Source organism: Nicotiana tabacum, chromosome 12 (genome assembly GCF_000715075.1).
Source record: "Nicotiana tabacum cultivar K326 chromosome 12, ASM71507v2, whole genome shotgun sequence".
NCBI classification, from domain to species: Eukaryota; Viridiplantae; Streptophyta; class Magnoliopsida; order Solanales; family Solanaceae; genus Nicotiana; species Nicotiana tabacum.
In genome coordinates, this window is record NC_134091.1 from 63,770,994 (window position 1) to 63,790,784 (window position 19,791).

The following is a 19,791-nucleotide window of genomic DNA, read 5'->3' on the forward strand; positions in this document are numbered from 1 at the left end:
CATGTTCAAATTCTGAGCAGTTATTAGTTTCCACAAGAAAGTTTCAGCATAGAAATCTAAGGCAAGGCATAATCATTATCTCAATACTGGAGGCATAACAGACAGAAAAACCGATTCAGGGCCAACATGATCACAACATATCAACTAGATGGAAAACACCCATTTTAGAAATCATTCAAGTCTATTGCACACGATGAGAATAAACTACATGTGTTGAGGCTTGTCTTAAAAGTCTTAGACATAGCCTGAATTAAGACTAGCAGGCATGGAACTGCAAAACATCTTTAGGACAATATAATTACAGTAAAGCATACAACGATAACACAATATTAGTGTTCAAATTGTTGGGGAGACTAAATCAAGCTTATTCATAAAAGTTCAGATGATACTGGCACACAAAACACACATACGTATAAAGGGGAATAGAAATTGTGAGAGTCAAGAATACTAACCAGTTGCAAGTTAACCGATCAAAGAGATGAGAAAGATTAGAGCTTTAGAAATGGATAGAATAGCAACAGTCAAAAAAGAACAATGAGAACCTCAAATCTGGTGCATCAGAGTTCACAAGAGCCTCAAAAGAGCTCTGAGCATTGCTTGCACTGGATGAGGATAATGAACCAATCACGATGGCCTTGGCATTCAGCCAGACACAATAATTTCAGAGAATTGGACCACCATAGAACAAGTGAGTGAAAGAGAGAGCTGTCATTCTGGTCCCTTTTAAAGGAATTGGTGGGGGGTTTATATAGTATTCTATTTAGGCGACCAAATAAGGGAAGGAATCAAACATATACAAACAGGAAAAAGAAAATTGTATGCCAACAGTAAAACACACAGCAAAGGAAAGAAATTGATTTTCATACCCTAATTAGTGTTTCTTGATTGCAAATCGGCGGGTGAATGCAAGAATCGTCCCCATTCACATGTATATATACGAAATATTGTCCAAATCCCACAGATTGACATTGTTCTGGTCCGATCTTGAGAGATAGTACTTGCCAAAATTGGGCAAGTACTTAAGTAATACCCCAAACGCATGAATAATAGTGAGGTAATACGAATATGGTAAGTGAATTGTGGAGTCATTCCATTTCCTAGTCGGAATCGGAGAAGGGTTGAGTGGTGAAGGGGCTAGGGTTTTACAGAAGAGAGGGGATGAGTTGAGAGCATGTAGGAGCGGCTAGTGAGGGTGAATAAGGATTAGGGTTTGGGGGTTGGGTAATTAAAAATAGAGGAGGGGTTGTTGTGGGATGTTGATCATTTGTGATCAATGACCAGGATTTAAAGGAGATGGGGCAGGTCAGGATACGGGTCCCGACTGGTTTTTGACAAGGGGTCATTTGGTTTTGGGTGTGGGGTAGTTGGGCCTAGTGTTAGGACCATTTAGGTCCGAAGTTTTGGTTTATTTTGGGCAAGAATTAAAACATGCAAAAATAAAAGGAATAAAATTAATAAAAAAGCTTATAAATATATAAAAATATTATTTATGCAAATTAATACTTTAAAATAATGGCTGAAAATTGTAAAATATAAAAAAAATGCTATTTTGACCTAAATAATGCAATAAATGCAAGTATTTGTAAAATATAGGCTATTATTGTAAATAGTGTAAAAATTCAAATATAATTGTATAAAAATTACGTAAAACACTATAAAATATGCATAAAATGTAGATGATTAATTTGGACAATTAATAATTCAAAAATAGTTTTAAAGGAATAATAAATATATACTTACCAATCAAAATTCTAAAATCAATTTAAAAAGCCAACAGAAAATGGAATAAAATTATTTGTGAAAAATTTCGATGATAGTAATTTGATAAAGGTATAAAATATTGAAAATTAAAACATATCATGGGATAGTAGTGCAGGAAAATATTCTACAAATATTATTTAAAACACTTAAAAATATATGATAAACACGACGGCAAAATTGAGTATCAACATAAGGTAACATTTTCCTACAAATATTTCATTCTTACTTATTACAACCTTAATAGATTAAAAACACACTTAAACCCATTCTTGACGAGAAGTGCATAGAGACTAAATTCTTCCTTGTTCCAAGAACATGAAGGACGTTGTTCAGAGTCACCATCTTGCAAGAAGTCAATTTCAGAAATATCTTTCCACATCCTTCAATCTTGGTTGTTGCAGAATTTCGCATAGAAAGCGTCTTTTCGAGTCCAGCGGTAGCATATGTAGCAAACGCTTCACTAACAACACAAACATGGCGAGTAGCTCCATAATCAATCCACCATTCCATGAGAATTTCTACCAATTTGCATTCAAAAATCATAGCACACAAGTCATAAATATCCTCGTTCTTTTTAACCATGTTTGCTTGACCCTTCTTCTTGTCTTTCTTTCGAGCACGATAATCTACAGACTTGTATTCAACTTTCCCGTAGTTATACCAATTTCCATTGAACCTCTTCTTACTTGGGTTAACGTTTGGTCCTGAAGGCTTCTTTCTCTTTTTAGTATTTTTTGGAGCATCCTCAATAATGTTTGCTCCCATTATTATTGAGTTTCCACGAACCTTCTTTTCAGCAACATTGTATTCCTCTTTGATCCTCAACCGAACAATGAGATCTTCGAGCGACATCTCCTTGTGCTTGTATTTCAAGTAATTTTTGAAGTCCTTCCACAAAGGAGGCAACTTCTCAATCAAAGCTGAAACCTGGAATGCTTCATTGATGAACAAACCTTTAATGAAAAATGTATTATTAATAATATAATTAATACTTTCAAAAAGGTATTAATTCTAATCATACCTTCAGCCAGGAGATCATGAATAATTACTTGTAATTCTTGGACTTGGGTAATAACGGACTTGCCATCGACCATTTTATAGTCCAAAAATTTTGCGGCAACAAACTTATTCAACCTGGCATCTTTAGTTTTGTATTTGTTTTCAAATACAGGCCACAGTTCTTTCGACGTCTTCATATTACTATAGATGTTATACAGATCATCTCCAGTCCGCTAAGAATATAATTCTTGTACAAAATTTTAGAATGCTTTCATGCCTCCGTCACAAAGAAGCGTTCATTATCCAAAGTTCCTTCTAGCACGAATGGAACATCTTCCTTAATAAACCTATGTAGGCTAAGGGTAGTCAAATAGAAAAATATCTTTTGTCGCCAGTGCTTGAAATCAATCCCGAAATAGTTTTCAGGCTTTTCTGCTGGTGCCGATGCCAATGCCGGTGCAGGTGTTGTTCGGCTTGTCGATGCATTGGCAGTCACCACTGGAATAGATAGGTTTCCGTTCTCAGTCATCATTTCTATAAAAATAAATGACACAAACAAATCTTTAATATACAGTGAAGTTTTTATATCTTCGAACCGAATAAAACTGGAGTAGAAAATCACATAGATTTTAATCTCCAATGGAGTAGAAAATCGCTAGGATTTTAATCTCTAATGAAAATAATAAACAAAACATAATATATTTAAAATATAAAGATGGAGTAGAAAACCACGAAGGTTATAATCTCCAAACAGGGAATAAAAAAGCATACACGTTGTAGTCTCCAGAACAGTGTATACAACATAAATACAGAATATAAATTTAAGTTCCTTAAGCTTGTGAGTAATCTGTATTTGTAAAAAATATTTTGGAAACAAAAACAACAAAAAGTAGAAATGTAGAAGAAGTAGAAATTAATCCGAGCCCACTGAATTTACAGTATTTTCTTAAGGAACTTAATCCCTTTCGGGTACTCAAAGTTTTGAATTATTTTCACATAGGATAGAACAGATTACACACTGGTGTAGCGGTACTTTAAACCCCAATGTATAGCGAACACAAATGGCGGCAGTGAATCACACTAACTTTGTTTTTTTTTGTAAGAAACTAATGCAGAAAGGAAGAAGAGATTTTAGAATTTTCGTAATAAAAATCTGAGGGAATGGCCTGGTATTTATAGCTAATAGGTTGGGTTCGAATGAATAGGTTCAACTCTTTCAGATGACTTTTCGCGTAAAATGGTTGTTACGTAAATGGCTATTTGCGCAAAATAAAGCAGGAAAATCAAAATGGAGAAAATTCAAATTACCGCTACAGAAATGTTTGATGTCGATTAAAATTACTAATTTAACTTAACTATTGAACAAATAACTTTTGTCCAAAAAATTAATTAATCAATAAAATCATTTGACCAAATCCAAAGTCGTAGCCGAGCCGAGTGAGCGACAACGACGACGCCATGAGACTTGACTTCTTCTCAACTCTTTAAGAGTTAGAAGAAGTACAACTATATATATGCCCAACACATGAGTTTTCGTCCTCCAATATGGGATAATGTTCCTTTGTAAAGGCAGGAAAATCAAAATTTTATTTTTCCCTCCATTTCCCATTCACCTCAATTTTTGAACTAAAAATCCAACAATACCCCCACATGAATGGCTATACAACGGAAATATGCATGAAAAGCTGTGTGAATCGCAATCCAGGATTAATCACATCTAGATAAGTAGGTTTCACTTTTAACTTTCCGTAGTGAACTTATGTCACCCCCCGACTATGGGGAGCGCGACCGGCGCTCAACCGAGATACCTCGACCGAGAAAGCCTGTACAATACCTTCTACCCAACTCGCCCGAGAAAGCCTGTACCTTAATTAAACATTAAGAGGTAGTGTAAATAACACCAGTTCACTTCCATTAGTTACGTCATTAACAAGTCCCCAAAACAGTACACTATACATTCGTATTTAAAGTGGAATAAATGATACTATTACAACAAGTTTAGTACAACCTTCCCAAAACAAGACACAACCCACACTATGTCTACGGAACCTCTAACAGAAATAAAAGAGTGCTACGATAGTGCTGACAAAAAGTCCCCAGCTATACCTCAAAACACTATGTACATGGAACAAGAGATAAAGGACCCCGGAATGAAGTGGGGCTCACTAAGTCAGCTGAGGAGAGGTTGTGTTGCTATCACTGATCAATACCACCTGCTATGGAACCACCTGTATCCATTAAAGATTTATCTCCCCCGTCAAAAGGGACATTAGTACATATGAAATAGTACTAGTTTGTAAAACTAAACACCCTCACAATAGAACGAGTAACAACAAACGGATAAGGAAACAGGAAATCAAGAAGAGAATCAAATAGTATCAAGGTGTCAAGTTAGGGGAAAGGAAAATTTCAAGTAAGTTCTAATCTTTTTAAGTTGGGAGATATTTAGCACTAATACACCACCGTATTTTAACACGGAGTCTGATATCAGCCCAACCGGCTAAGCCATCTCACCCCGAGACATCCACTCACAATACCACCATGTGCACGACATGGCGTCTGATCCTAGCCCGATTGGCTAAGTCGTCTCGCCGCAATGCCGTGTTGGTCGACATCACATCACATCTCGCTAGCAATAATCTCATCCTATATAAGAGGAAACAGGTCAACACATAAATCTCATCCCATATAAGGGGAAACAATCTCGTCACATTAGCCCGGGGACTTATCCCTTAAGAACTCCTACACCGGTACATGTAATTTTGGGGTTAGGTTATTTTGACCAACCCTTCTTCGGTGGCTAATCGATACTCCCAAAGCACTTATTATTAAACAGATTTACCACTCAGTTCATACTATTTTACATGTCATTCATTTTGTTGGAACCATTGGCCATAACGCAATGTTATTCTTGGCACGTTGGCCGTACTTCATAATTCATGCTCACTATTTCAGTTTCAAACATCATCACGGATTGTCAACAACAAACATATTTATTCAATAATTTAAGCACCCATCTGAGAGATTTAGGGTCTTAGGAACATGTGATTGTTTACACAATTTGATATGATCACTTTCATTTGGGCTTGACTTGAAGTCACAACATTTTAATACATACTCATACTTTGAACACGCTCCCGAAGAATAACATAATATGATAAGAATATTCCGGAACACATTTTGAACATATTCATATATATATATACATCTTTCGACACCAAACCTATTCAGAAAAGTCCATTCATAATGGACAACTCGGGACTTACAAGAACATCGTGGGAATTCAATTCTAAGAGAGAAGTTTAGCCAAAATACCTCGCCTCGAGCTTTTTAAATTACTACAATGATCAGCTAATCTTAGCCACTTCGATATATTTAGAGATATAGAAAAATTGAACATAAATTAGGAAGGAGTTCAAAGTTCCAGCTCACTTAAGCATTTTATCAAACACTAGGTGTGCATTAAGGTTTCAAGGTCCTCCTATGGTGGATTCTTTCATCCCACTACCCAACGTTTACCCAAATGAGCTCAACAATCTTCCCACTACCCTTGATGGTACATGCATGCATAATGAACAACTTCCACCCCCAAGAATTGCTTTATGCATTACCTATTTCCAATTAAATCCAGGAATTGAAGGCTAGAGAGTAGATCTTACCTCTAAGATGAAGACCTAGTGAGTCCTCCTTGTAAATTCTTCAACTTTGAGCAAGAATTGATGAATGATGATCTTAAGAACTTCCCCTCTCACTCTATGGCACTCTCTCTCTCTCTCTCTAGAAATATAAGATTTTCCTTCTAAAATGATCCCTAAGACTGTTTTATAAGAATGTGGTCAGGTTCAAAAATTAGAAACAATGAAGCCCCGATGCAGATCTGCGATCACATATGTGCCCGCATAACGATTCTGCGGTCCGTAAATTGGGCTGCATATTGTCCCTCCAGAACTAGGCACCCCTGCCTCACTCGGGGACCGGCCTGCGGTCCCCAAACCTATTTTGCGGTTGTATAATACGTTGTAGAACTTCCCTCCAAATATTTTCATGTTGGGTCTGCGATTGGTTATGCGGCACGTAAAATGATTATGCGGCCACATAATGGACCATATAATTGTCCAAATATTTTCTTAGATTTCAGCTTCAGTCTACGATAGATCTGCGGTCGGCATATCAGTTCTGCGACTACAGAATGGACCGCAGAAAATGCCTTGTACTTCCTAAAGTTTTCTTCAACTCCCAATACACTATTCAACCCAAAAGGTTCTAACCGCGGTGAGAAAGCTCTCCGTGAAGAATATCTACAATCATCGACACATAAGTCTACTTGGGCACCACAAATCCCGGGTTTTAGGTAAATCTTTACGGGGCTTCACAACTTATGTCGGATATACTCGGTCAATCGGTAGATATGATATCTTTGAACCGTCAAACTTTAGTGTATACCCAGACAACCATAAGTCACGAAATCAATCCTTAACCGTCTTTGGTTTTCATTTTTGTGTTCATTTCAGTTGTGAACACCACCTGGTTTCATAAGTACGTAGAGAATTGACCTTACAAAATTTTCCTTGAAGCGGTAATACTTCACACTTACATAGGTGATTCCTAAATGTATCATCTTGTAGATACACTATTTGACATACCCCTTATCAAATTTAGAAACCATTAAAAAATCTTAATGTTTTATCCTTGGTACTGAACTTGTCTCATCACGAGAATGGATCAAAATGTTTAGTTGACAATGTTGAACCGTCATTAATAACTTTGTTTGATCTCCTTGAAGCTAGATCTTGGGATCTTCAGTGTTCTAATTAGACTTACCGCCACAATGAATTTTTCTCGACCACAGTCCCATTTTCCTTGATGATATTTCAACTACCTCTCTAGTTATGCCTTTTGTAAGAGGATCTGATACATTATTGCTTGACTTCACGTAGTCAATTGTGATCGTTCCCCTAGAGAGTAATTTCCTAACAGTTTTATGTCTTCATTGTATATGACGAGATATTTTGTTATACATAATGCTGCCAGTCCTTCCGATTGCTGGTTCACGGTGGTAATGTATACATATTGGTGCCAAAGCCATCAACTTCTTCACCGTCTTTATCTAAGGCTATGAACTCAGCCTCCATTGTAGAGCGGGCAATACAAGTTTGTTTGGACGACTTCCAAGATACCTCTCCTCCACCGATAGTGAATACATATCCACTTGTGGACTTAAAATCAGTTTAACCGGTGATCCAATTTTCATCACAGTATCCCTCAATCACCACAGGATATTTATTATAGTGCAAAGTAAAGTCTTGGATATGTTTTAAATATCCCAAAACTCATTCCATTTCCATACAATGAGATTGAACTGGATTACTAGTGTATCGACTCAATTTACTTATAGCAAAAGCTATATCTGGTCGTGTACAATTCATGATATACATTAAGCATCCCAACACATGAGCATAATCCAATTGTGATATGCTTTAGCCTTTTTTCTTTGCAAGTTCGAGCTTCACGTCAATGGGAGTTGCCGGTTTAATCTTTGGTATTAATATCCATTAGACTTCTCAAGGTTTGGCATTGCCACAATCTCATTACATTAAAACAGTACTAGAAAAGTAGTAAAAGCAATATCTGGTCATGTACAATTAATGATATACATTAAGCATCCCAACACATGATCATAATCCAATTGTGATATGCTTTGGCCTTTGTTCTTTGCAAGTGCGAGCTTCACGTCAATTGGAGACTTTGTATAAGGGCTTGAACTTTTCTAGTACTATCTTACTATAATGAGATTGTGACAATGCCAGACCTTTAGGAGTCTTATGGATCTTAATCCCTAGAATTAAATCAGCAACTCCCAAGTCCTTCATATCAAACTTGTTAGTTCGCATACGCTTACTTGCATTTATGTTGGCAATGTCATTACTCATTATCAGCATATCATCCACATATAAGCATATAATGACTATGTGATTTAGAGAATTTTTAGTGTACGCACATTTATCACATTCATTAATCTTAAAACCATTTGACAACATTGTGTGGTTAAATTTCGCATGACATTATTTAGGTGCTTGTTTTAGTCCGTAAAGAGACTTAACAAGTCTACATACCTTCTTTATTTTTCCTGAAACTACAAATCGTTCAGGTTGTTCCATGTATAGGCCGTGATGAAGCCCAACGTCACTGCTAGGCAAGCCAACGGTGAACTATCCATTTATTTGTGCATTTTAATATTATTAAAGTCATTGATTTTATTAGATAAATAAACTAAGAGTAATGATCGTAGTAATACAAAACATGAAATGAACATAAGAGTGAAGTAGTGAAATTAATAGACAAAAAAACCATGAATATCTACAAGAAATTTCCCAAAACCAGTGTCACAAGTGCAAAAGAATTTGGTAGAATATACAAAACTCCCTACAACTATTATCTGAAGCAGAATAGACAGAAATAATAAATACAATAGCAGGAGACTCTGAGTGCTGCAGGATGGAGCATAGAAAGCAGGTCACCACTAGGCCTCCGGGTAATGCGGATGCGTGCCTGAAGTAACACCAGATGTACCTGCCTCAGAACCTGCACAATTTGTGCAGAAGTGTAGCGTGAGTACGTAAACAACGTGTACCCAGTAAGTATCTAGTCTAACCTCGAAGAAGTAGTGATGAGGGATCGACATTGACACTTACTAGGGGCCTTACATATATAAAGTGCAAGAATTATAAATAAGCATGAAATACAACAATAACAATGGAATAAGAAGCAATAAATAAGTGATTCTTTAACAAAATATCAATTTAAAAGTCCTCAAATATCGCATGCCAATTTCAACAAATATCGAGAATTAAGAGGTAGCAAGTAATTATAATTTCTGAAGTCATGAAGGAAATATCGAGTATAATCGGACTCTTAGAGATATCATGCACGAGTTAAGCCGAGGTCATACAGTCCAATCCATAATAATTGTGTACATACACTACCGAGGTCATACGACCCGATCAATATATATATATATATATATATATATATATATATATATATATATATATATATATATATATATATATATATATATATATATATATATATATATATATATATATATATATATATATATATATATATATATATATATATTCGGCCCGATCCACAAGAATAAAAAAACTCTTCGGACTACGAAATACGTGTTTACAACCCCAAGGTAAGCCCATAAAGGAACATAAATTTTCCATCAATAATTAAACATTCTGCCAAATCTCTAAGTAACGAAGCTCGGTCTAATATAATCTCTATCCAGTTTTACTTATTAATACAAGCAATTAAACTAACAAGTTGAGTTCAAGTACTGTAAGTATTGTATAATAAATTCCTGAGTCTACCCAGACATAAAATTATTTTTAACTACGTACGGACTCTTATCACTTCGTGCCTACGTAGAACCCACAAATTATTAGAAAATACCAATTTAAACACCTATGGGGTTAATTCCATCTTAGAAGGTTAGGAAAGAGACTTACCTCATTTTCAAGTCCTCTTTCCGGTCCACAAATCACACAATTGGCCTCAAAAAGGTGCCGAGCAATCCAAAACTAGCCAAAGTTCGTACAAACTAATCAATATATGCTCAAAATTTCATAATTTAACTATTAGATTAATTACCCAACCCAATTTGGAAGGTTCTTAAAATTCAACCCCAGGTCCACATGACCGGATTCCGAAAATATTTGTAAATAAATGTTACCCGTAACTTTACGAACTCAAATATATAATTTCTACTCAATTCCATAAATATTTTCGTGGTCTAATCCCATTTTTACCAAACCCTAAATTTTTCAATAAAGTTCCAGAAATTCTACAATTTCATATGTTAAAATCTCCCCTTAATTTATGTATTAAACTCACATTATGTAGAAATTACTTACCTTGAGATGCTAGGTGAAAATACCTCTCCAAGGAGCTCTAAAATCGTCCAAATGAGCCTAAATCCCATGTTTTAACAAAGCTACTGCCCATCGATCCTTCTTTGCGATCGTGAAAGTTCCTACGCGGTTACAAAGGCAAAACTGTCAAGGTCTTGAAAAACCCTCTTCACGATCACGGCAGGGCCCACGTGATCACGAAGGCCAGCTCCTCCATTCATCGCCAACGCAACCAGCCCTTCGCGAACACGAAGGGCATTCCTCTGACCCCTAGGCCTTCTCCCCTTCTACGCGAACGCGGACTCTCCCATGCGAACGCGAAGGCCAAACGTCCTAAACCTACGCGAACGCGACCTTTTGATCGTAAATGCGGAAATTAATATTCCCAGCACCCTAATTCCTTTTACGTGAATGAGATACCACCTCCGTGTTCGCAAAGAAGGAAACGAGAACCAGCATATCAACAATTTCAGACTTAGCTACGGGTTGTCCGAAACTCACCCGAGCCACCCGGGACCCCGTCCAATTGAACCAACAAGTCCATAAATATAATACGGACCTTCTCGAACCCTAGGAACACATAAAAAAAAAACATCAAAAAAAAAAAGAATCGCACCCCAAAACCAAATTTATCTACTTATGAACTTCAAACTTCTTCAACTCGCTCCGGACGCGTCGAATCATACTTAAACAACTCGGAATGAATCCAATTTTTGTGTACAAGTCATAAATCCCCATACGGACCTAATCCCAGGCTCAAAATCCCAATAGGACCTTGATAATACCAAAGTCTACTCCATACCAAATTTATGGAACTTGAAAACCTCCAATGCTCCAACTTTCAACATTAAGCGTTGAAATGCTCCCGGATCACCCGAAACTCGATCTGAACACTCACCCAAATCCTAAATCATCATACGAACCTATTGGAACAATCAAATCCTAGCTACAAGTTCGTTTACTCAAAATGTTGACTCAAGTCAAACTTGGACATCTTATGCCACTATTAAAGAAATAAGTGTTCCGATTTCAACCCCAACCCTTCCAAACCCAAACAAACCATCCCCGCAAGTCATAAAATATTAAAATTACGTACAGGGAGTCTTAATTAGGAGAACAGGGATCTAGAATGCAAAACGATCAGTCGGATCATTACATTCTCCACCTGTTAAAAAAATGTTTGTCCTCGAACGCGTCTAGAATCACACCTGGAGAGCTGAATAAGTGTGGATATCTGCTCCATATCACCTCCTCGGCCTCCCAAGTCACCTCCTCAACTGGTTGACCCCTCCAATGGACTTTTATCACATAACTCTTCATAGATCTCAACTAGCGAACTAGCTTGTCAAAAATGGCAATGGCTCCTCCTCATAACCCAAGCTCACATCTAGTTGAACCGTGTTGTAATCTAACACATGCGACCCGTCGGCATGGTACTTTCGGAGCATAGACATGTGGAAAACCTAATGAACTCCCGATAGACTGGGAGGCAAAGCAAGCTCATAAGCAACCTCCCCAACTCGCCTCAGCACCTCAAATGTGCTAATAAACCTCAGACTCAGCTTGCCCTTCTTTCCAAACATCATGATACCCTTAATCAGCGAGACTTTCAAGAGAACTTTCTCGCCCACCATAAATAATAAATTACGCACCTTTTGACCCACGTAACTCTTCTGTCTGGACTGTGATGTGCGATGTTGCTCCTGAATCAACTTTACCTTATCCAAGGCATCCTATACCAAATTAGTACCGTACAACCTAGCCTCGCAGGGCTCATGCCACCTGATGGGGGAACGACACCACCGACCATATAAAGCCTCCAATGGAGCCATCTCGATGCTGGATTGATAGTTTTTGTTATAAGAAAACTCGACCATAGGAAAGAATCGATCCTACTGCCCTTCGAATTTAATCACACACGCTCTAAGCGTATCCTCCAGAATCTGAACTGCCCGCTTCAACTGCCCGTCGATCTGCGGATGAAAGGATGTGCTGAGCTCCACCCGGGTAACCAACTCGCTTTGTACTGCTCTTCAGAAATACGAGGTGCACTAAGGTCCTATATCTAAAATGATGGAAGCAGGCACACCATGCAATCTGACAATCTCCTGAAAGTAAATCAGGCCAATATCTGTGAAGAGTACATAGTCACAATCAGAATAAAGTGTGCTGACTTGGTTAGCATGTCGATAATGACCCAAACGGTATCAAACTTCTTCAACGTTTGTGGAAACCCAACTACAATGTTTGTAGTGATGTGCTCCCAGTTCTACTATGGTATAACCATCTGCTGGAGTAGGCCACCTGTCCTCTGAATGAATAGAATACCGAGAACTGTGTGCCTCCTTTAGAATCTTCTCCCACAAGCCATCATCATTTGGATCTTATAAGTGACCCTGGAGTCACAGAACACCATCCTCACCCATAGTTACCTCCTTGGCACCACCCTATAGTACCGTCTCTCTAAGAACCATCAAGTGCGGATTATCATACTAACAAGCCTTGATCCGCTCAAATAATAAAGACTGAGCCACAACATATGCAAGAACTCGACTGGGCTTTGAAATATCCAACCTCACAAGTCTGTTAGATAAGTACTAAATGTCCAAAGCCAATGGTCTCTTCTCTACTGAAATGAACGTCAAACTACCCATACTAACGACCTTTCTGCTCAAGTCATCCGCAACCATATTTGCCTTGCTCGGATGGTAAAAGATGGTAATATCATAGTCCTTCAGTAACTCAAGCCACCAGCACTGACTCAAATTAATATCCCTCTGCTTAAACAAATGCTACAAGCTACGATGATCGGTGTAAATCTCATAGGACACCCCATAAAGATAATGCCTCCAAATCTTGAGAGCATGAATTACCGCGGCCAACTCCAAATCATGCGCGAGGTAATTCTTCTTGTGCGGCTTCAAATGACGTGAAGCATATGAAATAACTCTCCCCTCCTGCATCAATACACAACCCAGGCCAACGCGTGAGGTGTCGCAATACATAGTATACATCCCTAAACCGGAAGGCAACACTAACACTGGTATTGTAGTCAATGCGGTCTTGAGCTTCTGAAAGCTCACCTTGCAATCATCTGAGCACCTGAATGGAGAACCCTTCTGGGTCAATCTAACCAAAGGTTCCACAATAGACGAGAAGCCCTCCACAAATCGACGATAATTGCCTGCTAACCCCATAAAGCTCTTGATCTCGGTTGCGGTGGCAGTACGAGGCCAACTCTAGACTACCTCGATATTCCTAGGATCTACCTTAGATGCAGGCATAACAGACACAACATTATCCAAAGAATTTGCAAAGTATGTACAACAAAACCGCTATCTTCACATAGATAGGCACTACTAAACCTAAATGTGCCAAGCTAAAAATTATCTTCCTTCCTCAAATTTACTCGAAACCAATCATTGCTTTCTATGCATATGGCTAAGCACTGCCCTCATTACATTACATGACGCTAAACATATCACGACACCAACTTTCCTCCGTAGGATGTTGTGACGGCACCTAGTCTCTAAAATTAGGTAACCCTAACAAGTATACAGAATAACTGAAATATTAAGCTAAAACTCAAAACGTCAATAACTGTAATAAAAAAATGCAACTCAAGTATAAACAACTCCCAAAACCCAGTAGATATAAGTCACAAGCTCTAAAGAGAAATACTAAATATCCCTATACATCAGAGTCTAATGGGGATAAGGAAACTACATGATAAAGATAGAGGGGGACTCCGAGGTCTGCCGACGTTGGCAGATGTACCTTGAAGTCTCCACGTACGGACTAGCTCACTGATACTTGGTCTGATAGGCAGTACCAGGATCTAAACAAAAAGATGTGAAGAAGCGTAGTATCAGTACACCATAATAGTACCCAGTAAGTACCAAGCCTAACCTCGGTAGAGTAGAGACGAGGTCAGGTCTGGGCCCTACTGGAAATAATAAGAAACAAGGCAGAAGATATAATAATATAATGAAATGACAAAGAACTGAAACAATGAGAATTTACGGAAGGTAATAACACGGAATCAAAGAGAGACAAATACAACATGAAAGGAAAGCGCTAATCTTTTAAGTTAAGGAACAACAACAAAAACAACAACAATACAACAAATGGAGGAAATCAACAGGGGCATTCCAAAGGTACCGCCTCGTAGTCCCAAAAGTAAATATCTCACGATCTTTGCTTATATCACCGCAGGAGCCTTTATATTTTGTTTTGAAATTCATTTTCCCGAAATATCATCCCGTGATTTAGCCCACCTTATCACACTGCATGACTTCTAATAGTTCCCTACTAGCCATGCGTATCAAGCCCACCTTATCTCATCGCATGCGTTTCAACACCTAGACCTTATACCACCGCATGCGTATCAATAATCACAATGGCACGGCAGAAACCTCGTGCAAAAAATAGCAACCGCACGGCAGAAACCTCGTGCAACAATAACAACCGCACGACAGAAATCTCTTGCAACAACCAAACAATCATCTCAACAATAATCACGGAAACCAAAAAATAACAACTGAAACAATGATATTTCAATTATAGCAATTTCAAGTAAAGAATCCCACAGTTAAATAAGGAATATGGAGTCAAGAAAGCAGGTAATTCAACTAAGCATGTAGTAGAAGTTGCAAATAAATGATAAGACAAGTAGACATGTGAAATTAGGCTAAATATGATGACTATACATGCTAAAGTAACTCCGTTCAGGCATAAAAAGGAAACTACTTGGATAAAACCGGAATTTCAACATTTAAAATGTGTACGCACTCGTCACCTCACGTACACGTCCCTCACATATCATAAATTGTCACAACAATACCAAATGCTAAGGGGGGTTTCCCCCACGCAATGTTAGACAGCTCACTTACCTCAAACCTCGCTCACTCAATCGATAAGAAGGTCTTTCCCTTGATTTTCCAACTCCGATAGGCTCGAAGCAAGCCAAAGCAATTTCATACAATAAATATAACTATAGGAAACTAATTTAAATAATGAAATTACGACTTTAGCAAAGAATTAAAAAATTACTCCAAAAAGTCGACCCAATCCCACGTCTCGGAACCTAACAAAAATCACAAAATCGGAACACCCATTCGATAACGAGTCCAACCATACAAGAATTACTCAAATTCGACTTCAAATCGCCTTTCAAAACTCAAAAATTTAGTCTAGGAAGTTTTTACCATTTTCCCCCAAATTTCAAACTCAAATCCCTAATTAGATGATGCAAATAGTAATAGATTCATGAAATATAGTCCAATCCGGGTCAGAATCACTTACCCCAACAATCTCCTTGAAGAACCCTCGAAAACTCGCCTTACACTGAGCTCTCTTGGTCCAAAATATGAAAAATGAGATGAACCCTCGATTTTGAAACTTAAATTCTGCCAAGTTGTTATCCTTCTTCGCAAACGCGGAAGGTGACTCGCATTCACGATGCACAAAATTCTCAGCTGCCAGATTCCTCTTCGCGAACAAGAGATCCCCCACGCGAACACGATGTATACTGAGTCCAAGCCTGTGCGAATGGAATCCCTCATACGCGAACGCAGTGAACAACTTCTTACACCTTCGCGAATGCATGGCCATCTTCGCGAATGCGGAGAACACACCTAACCTGCCTCCTAGATACCTTCGTGAATGCTAGACCTCTCTCGCGAACGCGATGAGGGAAACCAGACACCAGCAAAATCAGCAGCTCCCACAATTCTTCAAAGTTCCAAAATGTGCCGAACATGGTCTGAATCACCCCTGAGGCCCATGGGACCTCATCCAATTATACCAACAAGTCCTAAATCATAATACGAACTTAGTCGAGGCATAAATGCACATCAAACAACATCAAAAACACAAATTGTGCATCGATTCAAGCCTGATGAACTTTTGAACTTCTAACTTCCACATTCGATGCCGCAACCTAACAAATCAAGTCCGCACACACTCCTAAGACCACACTCCTAAGACCAAAATCACCATATGGGGCTATTGGAACCGTCAAAACTCTATTTCGGAGTCCTCTTCAAACAATTTGAACTACGGTCAACTCCTATAACTTAAACTTCCATTTTAGGGACTGTGTGTCCCATTTCACTCCGAAACTCACCCGAACCCGACACCAAGCGCCCCTGCAAGCCACATAACCACAAAATGAAGTAGAGGGAGCAATAAATAGGGGATCAGGGCTAATACTCGCAAAACGACTGGCTGGGCCGTTACATCACTATCTTCATCATTGCATAAGGCTAAGCATTGCCTTTCTTTGCATAGGGCTAAGCACTGACCTCATTACCCGTATGAGGCTAAGCACTACCTCCATCATTGCATAAGGCTAAGAATTTCCTTTATTTTAATAGGTGTAAGCACTGCCCTTATTACATTTCATAAGGCCAAACACTGCCTTCCTCTGCGTAGGGCGAAACACTGCCCTCATTACATTTCATATGGCTAAGCACTGCCCTTATTACATTGCATAGGGCAAAGCATTGCCCTCATTATGTTGCATAAAGCTAAACACTGCCTTTCTCTGTATAGGGTTAAGCACTGCCCTCATTACAATGCATTGGGCTAAGCATTGCCCCTCATTATAATGCTCAAGGCTAAGCACTGCCTCTCCTTATATAGGTCTAAGAACTTTCCTCATTACATACAAGGCTAAGTGTTGCTTTCCTTCATTCTCGCATAAGGCTAATCACTTCCTTCACCTGCATAAGGCTAAGACACTTTCTTTGTTAACCACATATGACTGAGCATTACCTATTTCCTCTATTGAATAATCACTATCACTACATCTTTGCATTTCATGGGCTGAAGCATAGACACATTGTCCGAAGGCGTCATAGTCCGAAGGCATAATCTTCATAGATAAAGGACACCATGCCATGGCCTAAGGATCCCAAAGTTGCATATCATTATTCAAAGGCATCATAGTCCAAAGGCATCATCCTCATGGTCCAGGGACATCATTCATGGCCTACGAATCCTTTGTCATACGTTCCATGGCCCAGGACATCATGGTCTAAGCACATTATCTTCATCCTCGGAAGACAATTCTCATGGTCCAAAGGAAATTTGCATCATGTTTAATTTTCCGCAATAACTATATTTGTGTGCATCGTGTTTTACGTTTTGAAGGTAACTTGGGGTAAACATTCTACAAATAGGAGAAATTCTTGCTCCGATTTTCGTTAAAACGTTCACATTTCTTGATTTCCCCTAAAGTAACTGATAACTGACAACTGATTACCTTCTATCCCTTAACTGTCCCCAAACATATTGTCACAAGCATCCGTAACGTTCGATTTCATCCGTATGGTATTTTCATAACAACTCCATCGGTCTCGTCCGTCGTTGGATCCAAAACTACACGTGACCTAATTCTCGTAAAACCAGGGATATGTAGAAAACTCAAGAACTAGGGTCTGCCCCTCATATTTTATACACCTCATACCCCATCCTCATTTATTCATAAAATATTGATCATCATCTCGATTTCTTTACCCGAAAATACTTTCATCATTCCACATAAAGAGGGCAAACTGTTGATACTCAATTTTGCTCTCATATCTTATAAAGTATTCCATATATTTTTCAAAATATTATTTTTGTATTGTCATCAAATTTATATTACTAAATTTCAAAAAAATAATTTTATTCTTTTAAATTTGATTTTTGGCATTTCAATTGATAAATATTTATTAATTACTCCTTCAAAATTATTTTGGGTTGTCAATTGCCAAAAATTAATTATTTATATCCACAAGCATGTTTTATAATATTTGACTTTATTTTTTATATATAATTATATTAGCATTTTTTGAATTACTTGCATGTCATTTACACTAATAGCCACAAGTTTTTCAATAATTGTTTCCATTATAATATTTAGGTCAAAACAACTCTTTTATATATTTTCTTGATTATACGCTATTATTTGCAAGTATTAATCTTAAAAACAATATTATTATATTATTTTACAACTATTGTTTAAATAATAATAATAATTTTTGTATTATTGTTTTATTCTAGCCCAAATTAGGCTAGAAATTGGTTCAAAACCTGCCCAAAATCCTTAGACCAACGACCCCTGGCCCAAAACCAGACGACCCATTAACACAACCCGATCGGGACCAGTTAATTTACCCACCCCGCTTCCTTTTTAAAATCCTAGCCGTTGATCTCAAATGATCAACGGCTCATAAGCAACCCCTCCATTTTAACTACCCGAACCCCTAACCCTAATCTCATTTCCCTGTCTCCGCCGCCCTCAACTCCTCCCAACCCGTCTCCCTCCTCCAAAAAACCCTAGCCGCCTCACTACTCTACCCTCTCTGATTTTGAATAGGAAATGGAATCACTCCACGATTCACTTACCATATTCGTATTATCTCGTTATTATGCACACTCTTATGGAATTACTTGAATACTTTCTTGATCATACAAAGTGTTACCTTCCCAGATCGAGCAGATTGATTCAATCTTCAAGATTTGGATGATATTTTGTCCACATACACAGAAAAGGCAACGATCTCGAACTCACAGGCTGATTTGCATGTGATGTGCCCCTTTCTTTGTTTGAACCTGATTGATTCTCTTTCCTTGTTTATCTGCTTAATCGGCACTATATAAACCCCTTCCCTACTTTCCCTAAGACGGACCTTAATCACTGCTCTCTCTCTCTCTCTCTCTCTCTCACTCACTCACTCTATTATACTTGAATATTCTCTGAAACTGTTGAATTCTTGACCAGCTGAAAGCCAAGGCCACCGTGATACCATTTAACGACCTCCTCCGGTGCAAGCACTGGTCACAACCCTTTTTGAGGCTCTTGTGAACTCTAAAGCACTGGAGATTTGGGGTCTCACTGTCCTCTCTAAATTGTTATTACCGAATCATTGCTGAGATTCTAAGTTTCTTACTCTTTTTCTCGTGTGTCTTTGCAACTGGTTAGTGTTCTGAAGTATTACAATTAACATTACTTCCCTCCTATATCATCATGTCTATGAGAATGCTGTGTGCCATATTGTTTGAATTATCATAATACAGTTTCCCTGCTATTTGTGAATCTCCAGCATTATATTGTTCTTAC

General features: G+C 38.1%; 1 protein-coding gene across 1 annotated transcript; it reads right to left on the minus strand.

Annotated features, from left to right (window-relative positions):
• Positions 1-234: 234 nt before the first annotated feature.
• Positions 235-2,957, minus strand: LOC107819231 (uncharacterized). The gene is made up of 5 exons (XM_075227354.1): positions 2,783-2,957; positions 2,101-2,714; positions 543-634; positions 411-494; positions 235-271 (listed from the first exon to the last, which is right to left on the minus strand). Exons 1-5 carry the CDS (start codon positions 2,955-2,957, stop codon positions 235-237), a joined length of 1,002 nt encoding a protein of 333 aa, XP_075083455.1.
• Between the last annotated feature and the right edge of the window lie 16,834 nt (positions 2,958-19,791).

Excerpts from the sequence above, each read along its gene's own strand:
- LOC107819231 (XM_075227354.1), bottom strand. The coding sequence starts at position 2,957 with ATGAAGACGTCGAAAGAACTGTGGCCTGTATTTGAAAACAAATACAAA. Across the intron at positions 635-2,100 it reads AATTGACTTCTTGCAAGATG|GCCATCGTGATTGGTTCATT; the intron begins GTGACTCTGAAC and ends CTGAATGCCAAG. Across the intron at positions 272-410 it reads ATTTCTATTCCCCTTTATAC|TTCCATGCCTGCTAGTCTTA; the intron begins GTATGTGTGTTT and ends GATGTTTTGCAG.